The sequence below is a fragment of the Cibotium barometz genome, chromosome 2, assembly GCF_041138505.1.
Source record: "Cibotium barometz isolate CiBa-2024 chromosome 2, ASM4113850v1, whole genome shotgun sequence".
Classification (NCBI taxonomy): Eukaryota; Viridiplantae; Streptophyta; class Polypodiopsida; order Cyatheales; family Cibotiaceae; genus Cibotium; species Cibotium barometz.
In genome coordinates, this window is record NC_141047.1 from 15,965,026 (window position 1) to 15,975,052 (window position 10,027).

At 41.8% G+C, this 10,027-nt stretch overlaps 1 protein-coding gene across 2 annotated transcripts; it reads right to left on the reverse strand.

Annotated features, from left to right (window-relative positions):
* Positions 1-1,402: 1,402 nt before the first annotated feature.
* Positions 1,403-3,259, reverse strand: LOC147640711 (large ribosomal subunit protein eL37x-like). Of its 2 annotated transcripts, none has more exons than XM_086814455.1 (4): positions 3,124-3,259; positions 1,970-2,105; positions 1,780-1,881; positions 1,403-1,661 (listed from the first exon to the last, which is right to left on the reverse strand). In XM_086814455.1, exons 1-4 carry the CDS (start codon positions 3,124-3,126, stop codon positions 1,615-1,617), a joined length of 288 nt encoding a protein of 95 aa, XP_086670581.1. In that variant the 5' UTR covers positions 3,127-3,259; the 3' UTR covers positions 1,403-1,614. The 2 variants fall into 2 exon arrangements, with proteins under 2 accessions (XP_086670581.1, XP_086670574.1); XM_086814448.1 differs by lacking the exon at positions 3,124-3,259 and adding an exon at positions 2,436-3,108.
* Positions 3,260-10,027: the final 6,768 nt, after the last annotated feature.

The window sequence follows — 10,027 nt, forward strand, 5'->3', positions numbered from 1 at the left end:
CAAGACTATGTCTTACGGTTTCTTGTATATATATATAAAAACTCACTTACATAGTAATCACAACCATATGCAAGCTCCTCCTCCTCATCGCTTATAACCTCACCACTATGTTTTGCTTGTTGTATGAGTCCAAAGCACAAAGGTGAGAGAAGGATTTAGCAAAGGAGTAACTTTTTAAGTACGAGTCACTAAGTAAGTTTTTGTATCATTATGCTAGCACTAGGAATGATGACAAGTCCAACATTAAACTTAGAAATAGTGCAAGTTATTTTCTAATGTCTTTATGTAATTTGATTCTACATTTATTTAATAATCAACAATACATTATACGAACATTACATGAAAATAATTGAGTGCCTGGACACAAGAACAATGGACCTATGAATTTTTCATTGTATTTGTATAAAATTTTGGTACATTAAGTTTTCATCAATGTATAGTTTTGGCTTTTCCAAACTTGTACTCGTATTCATATTTAATATATTTATCTACCCCATCTAGATCATGCTGACCTAGTTGATCGTGCTCACTTAAGGTGTTGATCTTTGGGTTGTGGTCTTTCCAATGTGATTCTCTTCAAAGTTGTATTCATGGCTTTACATATTGATAAATAGCGTCGGACGCAATCTTTAGGTGAGGGTATTGATGGTTCCATGCAGGATGGCACATATAGTGCATAGATCCGCATGCTATTTATTGATGAGCCATAAGCAATCATACAACAAAAATACAAAAAGAGAACCACAGTAGCAAGAGGGACTTCATACAAATAGTAAAAACAGTTAAAGCAAGTGTTAATCAACTTTAACTTGCTAGAGATGGGGACGAGAAGACATGATGGATGGAGTGCGTGTGTCAGCATGATGGCAATGCTTGATGCATAGAGCAAGTATGTTGCTGGCAGAGAGAACTTGGGCACAACTTAAATAGAACAATAAAATGCCTGTTCCTAAACCATTTCACATACAAATAACTCATGTCTTCACATCCCCACCTAGTATTTAAACTTGTCAAGACGCATCGGGAATATAGCATGGCCTGATGAAAGAAGGCTTTTCACACTGTGCATTACGTTCTGAATGAAACATCATACAGTCCTCCCATCAGTGTTACCCCATTGCCAAAGCAGACATGACATTTCAACTTCCAGTGTTAAGTATCTGAGTTGCATAAGTAGAGCATGAGAGCAATGACTTTCTCAATAGTGCAGATACAACCATGATGTCATGACCCACTCCACTACAAGTTACACATCTACAGTTGCTACCAACACATAGTTGCTCACTAAGCTGATCAGAATTTGCCATTTCAAAAACTGCATACACACAGACGTTGAAATCATTCAGGTAAGGCATCAAATTTGCTCTGAACCCGCTGTAATAGCCAATTGAAAATAAAAAGATTTCAGGCAAAATTTCTCCTCTCAAGAACAAAAATGTAATTAAAATGACAAGTTACATCAACTATGCTTCGTCATTCAAAATAAGACTCCGAGAACTAAAATACAGCACCAATGCCGAGTCTAAAAGGAAAGCAGGCCATGGTAAATCAGCCAAGAGATCTGTACTCCAGCCGGGCAGCCATGCCAGTTTCCATTCTAGCACATACAGAAACTCATGCCATTGCAGCAACCTTCTGCTGCCTGGAAGGTGCAGCAGTGCCTGCAAACATTGAGTTGAAACGCTTCAGGTAAGAAGCAAAGAATTAATAAAGCACTCACACAAGACAATGATACCTTGGACTAGCAATGTTCATACAAAAGAGCACATGAACCCATACCCTCTCTGAAATTGTTCTTGAAAAGCCTTGGAAGGTGCTTCAGGTGGCGCATTCTCCCTGTGCCTGTGGTCTTCCTCCTGATTGCTTTCATGCTCCAGTTATCTGAAATGAAAATCCCAAAACAGGTCAGTATGTTACTAGGATAATGAGTGTAAACCTAACTTCACCAACAAAACCACCTCATACATACAGTGGCGTAAGCGCTTAGCAGGGTAAGCACAGGATGAGCATCGGCTCTTCTGGATGTGAAAGCTGCATTGCCCACAGCGCCTACACAGCGTGTGAGACTTGTTCCTGCGCTTACCAAAGCTCCCTGTTCCCTTGCCCTGATCATTATTAGACCTTGGTCAGCAGCATTAGATCACAAACTTTCACAAGAAAAGACTCTGAATTGACCATGATTTGCACATGCTGGTGACCTTGATCAAAAATTGATTTGCACATGCTGGTTATTTGCAGCACTAGATTTAAAACTTTCACGCAAAGAAGACTGATTTGACAATGATTTGGACATGCTGGGGCAATTACACAGAAACTGGCACCACAGATGGTGTTAAGAGCGATAGCAAGCACAACCAGCATCTCATAACATATACATAGAGCTTAGTGGTTGAAAATGCACTAGAAGTCAAGGTAAAATGAAGGGAAAAAAGTACCCATCTGAGACTATCAGATAAACAACACTTTCCGTGCTGGAACATAAGACGGCACATGGATTGCGCCTCCCTTCTGCAGGAGTATCACGATGACCATGCACAATTGCCAACTTAGCGCACCATAAAGAAGGCACGTCAGTCGGGATGCAGAGGCCAAGATTGACTTGCTGGAGAGGTACTCATTCAAGACATCAACAGGTTAACAAATGCCTGTGTTTTTCATCATTCATTCTATAGTGATAGGAATACGCATGGATCTGTCTGCAGGATGATGTCCTATGAGAAAAGTCATGTCCAATGTACTCAAAGGAATGCATATGGGATGGACACCTTTCTGAAGGATCATTACCATGAACATGATGGTGCAGACTACAGGGACTAGAACAAGAATTGGTTGCGCTCAATACACTGCCTCAGAAACCTAAATTTGAGATATCAAAAATCCTTGAAAAGACTTCAATTTTGAAGCAGGCTTTCCCGCAAGTAAGAGAACAACAATGTCAAAAAACCCTTACCCTAACGCAAACGCACAGGCACGATTTAGAAAATGAACCCTAAACCTGGCACTAGATGCTAAACTAAAGCATGGCACTACACCATAACAAAATTCTAAAACCGAACCAGATCCATGCTACGGTCATGCTGATTACGTTCAGAAGAACAGAGAGCAGAAAGGATGCACACATACCATGCTTGCAGAAGGCGCTCGGAACTACACGCGTCAGTGTAGAGATTGAAGCAGTCGGTTTGCAACGAGTCTGCGACTACACCCTAGGGTTAGGCTTTTGTCACGTCATAAAGGGCCACGTAGGAAGCAACCATAACTTTAGGCCTTTTGCCACGTCATACAGGGCCAAGGGTGATTGTAGCATAACTTATGGCTAGGGTTAGGGCCTTTGCCACATCATCGTAAAGGGCCAAGGATACTTTCTTTCTTGATGGATGGGTACTAGGGCGGGGTTCGAACACGGGCTCTCCACTTGAGAGCCAACTGCCTACAACAACTCGCCCCCCTAAGTTTGACTAACACTGGAAAGGCTACTCCTGGTAGAAATGATATGATGATTCCAAAGATTTTAGCTAGGATACAAAGGATATACAGCTTCGGCTAAGATAGATTTCAAGAAAATGCCTTCTAAAGTATTAGAGGGACTTGCGTTGGCTTTGCCAACACAAGGTTTGTTCTTGATATTTATGGCAGTTCTTTCGTTGGCCGTTAGTTGAAAAAATTAGTCAATGAAATAATGTCACTTGATAGGTCTCTAACAATGACATTGTCGACTATTGAAAAAGGTAGTAAGGAAGGTGTGGATGATGTTGTTGATGTTGCAAACCATAAGGACATGGATGGTATATTGATGTAGGAAGTCAGACGGATATCCTATCACACTACCAAAAACCTACACGGGGAACTGACCAAAAGATTCGCATCACTGAAATTCTTAGCGCGACTAATACTTGCACCATGCCCAGCATCACGCCTAGCATTATGGGAATCGATAGCACGACTGCTGCCCAAACCCCAACTCACACAACTAACAAGGGTCATTTACTTGCGAAAATCCATGAGTTTTGAAGGTTGATTCATAGAGATGAGAGTTGCAAAAACTATGACCTTTCTCACCTATTTCTAGCACTAGGATACACGGGCGAACAAAGAAAACCCTCTCTAAGAAGATATCGGATCAAAAGGAGACCAGTGGTAATGTATCCACCTCTTGACAAGAGATGAGAAAAACCAAGAAGAACATGCGGCATAATATACATTATTCTATCTCTAATGCACTACCAAGTAGGCTTGAGCAAGCCCAATAGCTCCTCCTCTATGAGTTTTTCCCTCATTTGTGGAAAAAAAAAAAAGAAGAAGAACATGCGGCATTATATACATTATTATATCTCTAATGCACTACCAGGTAGGCTTGAGCAAGCCCAATAGCTCCTTCTCTCTATGAGTTTTTTCCTCATGTGTGGATGTGTGTGAATATATCTATGTATATATTGCATACATGCATACATACATATATACATAATGTACATTACTATGTCTCTAATGCACCAAGTAGGCTTGAGCAAGCCCAATAGCTCCTTTTCTATGAGTTTTTTCCTCATTTGTGGATGTGTGTGAATATATCTATGTATATATTGCATACATGCATACATACATATATACATATATATATACATACATACACACACATGTGTGCGTATATGTATATACACACACACACACACACATACATATTTATACATATAAACATACATATATATACATGTGTGTGTATGTATGTATGTATATGTTGCGCCATGCAGCCCATTGGTGGTAGAAAGTGCTGGCAACCCACTCCCCACGTCATGAGCACCACCTCGGTATCACACGTGTGGAGGTGGAGAATTGTAATCACCAGAGATCCATTACCAAGAACAAGAAGACTTAGCATAAAAGGGCACCTGGTCACTACAAATGGTGACGAGGATAGCTTAGTATTAGGCAGGAATAGAGCTAGATGCTTAGGTAGATGGAATCTAGGAAGAGTGCTATTGTTGTATGCTCTCAAATGTTAGTTGATAGTTGTGTCATGAAGCTGGAGAGTGTGTTTGTACTCAGGGAATGTTAGCACAATTGGGCAACTGTTCTGTATTGATTTGTCATGTTTCTGGAATATAACTAAGAGGAAGCTTGCCATTTCATTGTTGTTCCAAGTTATCCTCTATGTCTAAGTCCACAGTGTCACTGTTTTACTGAATATGCTATCTGTTCATGAGAAAGTGAGTTAGATGTTAGTGGAGTGTTAGAGAGAGAGGGAGAGAGAGAGAGAGAGGGAGGGAGGGAGGGAGAGAGATGAGAGAGTGAAATATGGGAGTTGGTGTTTGTACCCAAAAACTCTGGTGGATGACTACACATCTCCCGGCATTGCCTGATTGGTCTATTACCACAGACTACTGTCTTGCCTTTTCGCTGGTGAGGGAAATCAGCGAGAAACACTTGGCGATCCTGCTGGGGACAAATCGCTTAGAACAAGTTTGAAGAGAAATTATAGCATGTAACGAATTCTTTGGAGAAGTCAATGCTAAAAGCATCCCACTACACAACTCAAATAGCTTCAGGCATGTTTCATGCATGTTCAGGGATCTAAGGATGATGGAAAGTAATGCCTCTCAAGAGACCCTCTAGGAAGCTTGCAGCTGGGAGTGCCTCGCACCGTCACAATCAAGAAGGCAGTGCTGGAACTTTTGCAACCCCACACAGGCAAGAAGAAGTGTCAGAATTTAGGCACGACTTGGACCAAGAAAAGGAGTGCCAAGAGCGAGAAGTCGGGCATAGTCCAGGTCCGGAAAGCCCAAGAAGGGTGGAACAGAAAAAACAGGAAGAACAACCACAACAAAACCCTCAGAAATGATTCAAGGGAGCCATGGCATCATTAGCCAAGAATTTCCTGGTGCATTCAGAAGAGAAAGCAGAAGATGCAGACCTGCATGTGAGGAGGTTTGAGCAATCTAGAAAGTAGCCAGACCTCGGGATGTGGAGGAGCTAGAGCTGAGTGAAATTCGTAGAGATGCTTTCATGAATACCTTCAAATACAGAGCCACAGAGTAGGTGTCAATATATCAAGACAACCATTTAGAGACCTATAAGAAGTCATGACTACTTTTCTGGGAAGATTCCGCAAAATAAAGTCTGCAACTCAACTATGTGATCAAATGAGAGAGCTCCGTCAAGATGATATGGATGTGGAAGCTTATGCAACAAAGCGATTGTTGCTGACTGGTTTGTCCAAGGGCTTAAGCCGGATATCCACGATGGTTCTACAACCTTCACGTGTTATTATTGTTAATAGCATGGACACACCAAAGCATAATGTGCCATGAAGAAAAAACATGATGAAGAAAGACAAGCAAAATTGATGCAGCTCAAAGAAAATCTGCTGTGCGCTTTTGCCGCACAGGTCGTAGTAGCTGGGGACTTGCCAGACACCGTATGCGAGCCACGAATGGCTGCAAGCATACAACCAGGAAGGCAAGCTCAAAACAGAATGCAAAAGGTGTGTCACTCACCGCTTAACTGCTGCCTTGAAGGATTCCCGCGTCGCAGCCGTGAAGGAGGAGCCGCCGTCGCCGCTCTACCGCCTCGCCGCTGTCGCCGTGCCGCTACACAGTGCGCTCGATCGCTCGATCGCTCTCTCACTCTCTCTCTCTCTCTCTCTCTCTCACACGCAGGAGAAGGAAACCAAAGAGATAAGGCAAGAGCACTCTTGTATTCACAACACATGAGAATGAGGATTTTAGGGTTACATTTGACTCATATAGGTGACTTGGCCGTTCACACTTGGGCGCCCATACATGGCCGGCCGACCCTAACCCTTATCCTACTGATATCCAAGGTGCGCCTCTCATCGGCGATCACCCAATCCCTTCATCCTTAACATATGGTGCCGACAAGCCCGGCCCATGACTCAGAATATTTAAATTAATGACGTAAAATATAGTATGTCGCAATGTCCGCCATGGGTTAACATGCCCCCCTTCCTGATGTAGATTCCGTCCTCGGAAGCTATGGTATGGTAAGCTCGAGAGGGTTGTTGTGGTAGACCGTCTGCAAAACAGGGAAGTAGAGTGAAGGTATGCTGGAATTCAAAAGATATAAAGTGTATAAATTCAAGCGTGTGAGACCACAATGGATGTTGCTATTAGAACTTAGTTTAAGGGTACATGAGTGAGCTAGTGTAGCAAATTAATAGGAGTTTAAAATTATTGAAAGGAATTCAAGAGTTAGCAAGGTGTCAAAGGTTAATCAAGGTTTATAACTGGCCTAAGTCAAGGAAAATAACCAAGCTTAATAAATAAACAGATGACCATACTGTGTCTACTCTAAGAACAAGTAGTTACCACGAGCCTAGGGACACAAGAAACATCAGAGTTACAGGAGCCTTTTGCCTTTATTTTTTTTTTTGCACATGACAATTTTTATACACAATGGCGACCTTCCTAAGGCAAAACTAACATCGATCCTGGTACCATGTTTAACACAAGGCATTATCCAGGAATCTATTAGCTCACTTTAGGCAAGGCTACCCCCTACCAACCAAGGCATCGGTCTGGAGTAGAATACTCCTCGCCTACCAAGTATCAATAAGGCGATAGGCCAACATTAAAGCACATCATAGACTTGTATTGCCATTTATTGTAGGCTTTTTTTTAAAAAAAAAGTTTGTTTTGATCTTCGCTCCTGAACTAAAATGTGTTCTTACATCTTTTCGACAAGGGGTAAAATCTATGTCCTAGAGGTCAACACACACACAGCCAGGTGTTCAAACATTAAGATGGTTTGACCCTAGACCTAAGACAATCGTATTCCAAGGTTAACTAAAGACGTCATGCTGCCTAGGAATATTTCCAATAAAGTTAAGCTCATTAATGATTTACACTAGCATGCAAGCAACTTCAAAAACTAAGTAGTACATTGATAATTTCCATGTGGTCATGCATTATAGTTTATGCAATTGATTGAACAGTAAAAACGAAAGAGAGTGGGTATGGAAGAATTACACCTGTAATTGGAGATCTCCTTGATTTGACGAGACATCTTGCAATTTGATGTAGATATATTTTGATGAACGTTGCGGCAGTCTCTGGACTTGGAAGCGAACCCACCTCAAACTTTTTAACCTGTACAATCAACTAACAAGCACTATACCTCAAGAGGCACATCAGTGTGAAAATTTCAAGACTCGTTTAAAGAATCTAAACTAGAAAAAACTTGAAAACACTAACCTACCTACCAGTCACCACACTACTACTGAGGATACGGTAAGAGGATGTTGTAGAGTCCTGGCTCTAGCCCTAAGGCTAAGCCTCTATCCGCATCATCCAAATAAATAAAATCAACCTCAGTAGTGCCATGAGTTTCATCCGTCCATTCATCATTGTCAGATATTTCCTTTTCATTTTCCCATCCACATAGACTCATCAAGAATGTAACCATGCGAGGATAGTCATCTTGTGGAAAAGGAAAGCATTGGGCTATCGGGGATATGTCCTCTACGGAGTAGGGGTCAGTCATGGTTAATAGGCGAATTAGCCATTCTAATTCCTCAACATTTTCCTCTCTGGCTAATACATCTATATGATCCCATTCAGTTTCAATTACAGGATAGCACATGTGAAATATCTGAGAAAGGTACAGATGATACCTCTCATCAAAGGCGGGAGTGGATGAAGTGTATGATGATCGTGCATCTGCCATATCTGCAAACACAGATATAGCATCAGTAGGTTTGTGTCAATCTAGTTCTTGATTGTATACGGATATTTATCCTCTTTTTGTGCTCTTGCTCTTTTTACTATTTTTTATTTTTCTTTTCTTTGTTTTGTTTTTTTTTTGTTTTTTATAATGTATGAAGCTCTATATATACATCCCCTTGAATTTGGCAATTACATGGTCAGGGGAGAAGGTTAAGGAGGAAGCATTAGAATGTCGAGCGTGAGTACATGCTCCCCCTTTCCTTGGGTAGATCATATTATTTGCAATGATGTTGCAGCCTCTTGGAACCAATTTGTGGAAATGGTTTCCATCGATACTATTACAAGGGGAGATGTAGGCTCATCGGTTTTTTGTTGGGTGTTGACAAGAGTAGGTGTAGAGCATGTAGAAACTTCTATATGAGTGTGTGCCTGGCATGAGGAGCTAGAAGCTTCATGTGGCTCCCCCCTTCCTGAGCTAGGTGGTAATGATCGATATCGTTTGGGAATCCAAACTAACTCTGGAAGTGGTGCGGAGCACTCTGTTACCTTTCCCTTACCACGGTCTTGAATTGTCATTGGGGTGGCAACAATTGGTTTGCAAGGTTTTACAAGTGATGTAGAGGGATTCACCTTATGTTTAGGGACCCAAATCTGGTCATTCCCCTCGTAGTACCCTTGGGCTACTAATAATTTTTTAGGGATCCATCGCGATGTTACATTGCCCTTTCTCGGGTGGGTAGCTGCTTTCCTTTTACGAGGCTTCTTAGTGGCTGAACGAGATTGAGCAGGGGAAGTAGCTGTTAACGAAGCTTTGGGGACCCATTTGTATGTACTCTTTGGCATAGTAAGTGAAGCTTTAGGGACCACCTTGCCTGTTTCCACTCTTGGCATTGAAGCGTTAGAGGGGTGGCCAACAATCGAAGATGGTTTTGCCACTGGACTTTGTGATTTTTCGTTATCTAATATTTGAGTGGATGACTTAGGTGTGGGATTTTGAGCGGTCAGACCTAGTGTTGGTTCTTGCGTTGTGACTTGTCTGGTTGCCCAATCGATATTGCACTTGGTGGCCATCATCCATTTGCGCCCTAAGATTAGAGTCCCTCCCATGGTACCAGTAGGCATAACCAAAAAGCTTTGAATTATGGTTCCCTTGTCATAGGCAACCGGAGTGTGCAGAATTCCTGATACAGGGGTTTTCTTCTTGTTGATTCCTTGAACTTGGATAGAACTCTTGGTTAAAGGTGGTTTTCCCAGTTGACACCACACGCCATATGATAGCAAATTATGTTGAGCTCCTGTATCCAATAATGCATTATACAGCACCTCCCCGTAAGGACTCTGTAACTCAATTG

Bases quoted from the DNA above. Each gene is read 5' to 3' on its own strand.
- LOC147640711 (XM_086814448.1), bottom strand. From the start codon at position 2,492: ATGTGCCGTCTTATGTTCCAGCACGGAAAGTGTTGTTTATCTGATAGT. The intron at 2,106-2,435 runs GTACTTTTTTCC...AATAATGATCAG, and splicing joins TATCTGATAGTCTCAGATGG to GGCAAGGGAACAGGGAGCTT. The intron at 1,662-1,779 runs GTATGGGTTCAT...CAATGTTTGCAG, and splicing joins CAAGAACAATTTCAGAGAGG to GCACTGCTGCACCTTCCAGG.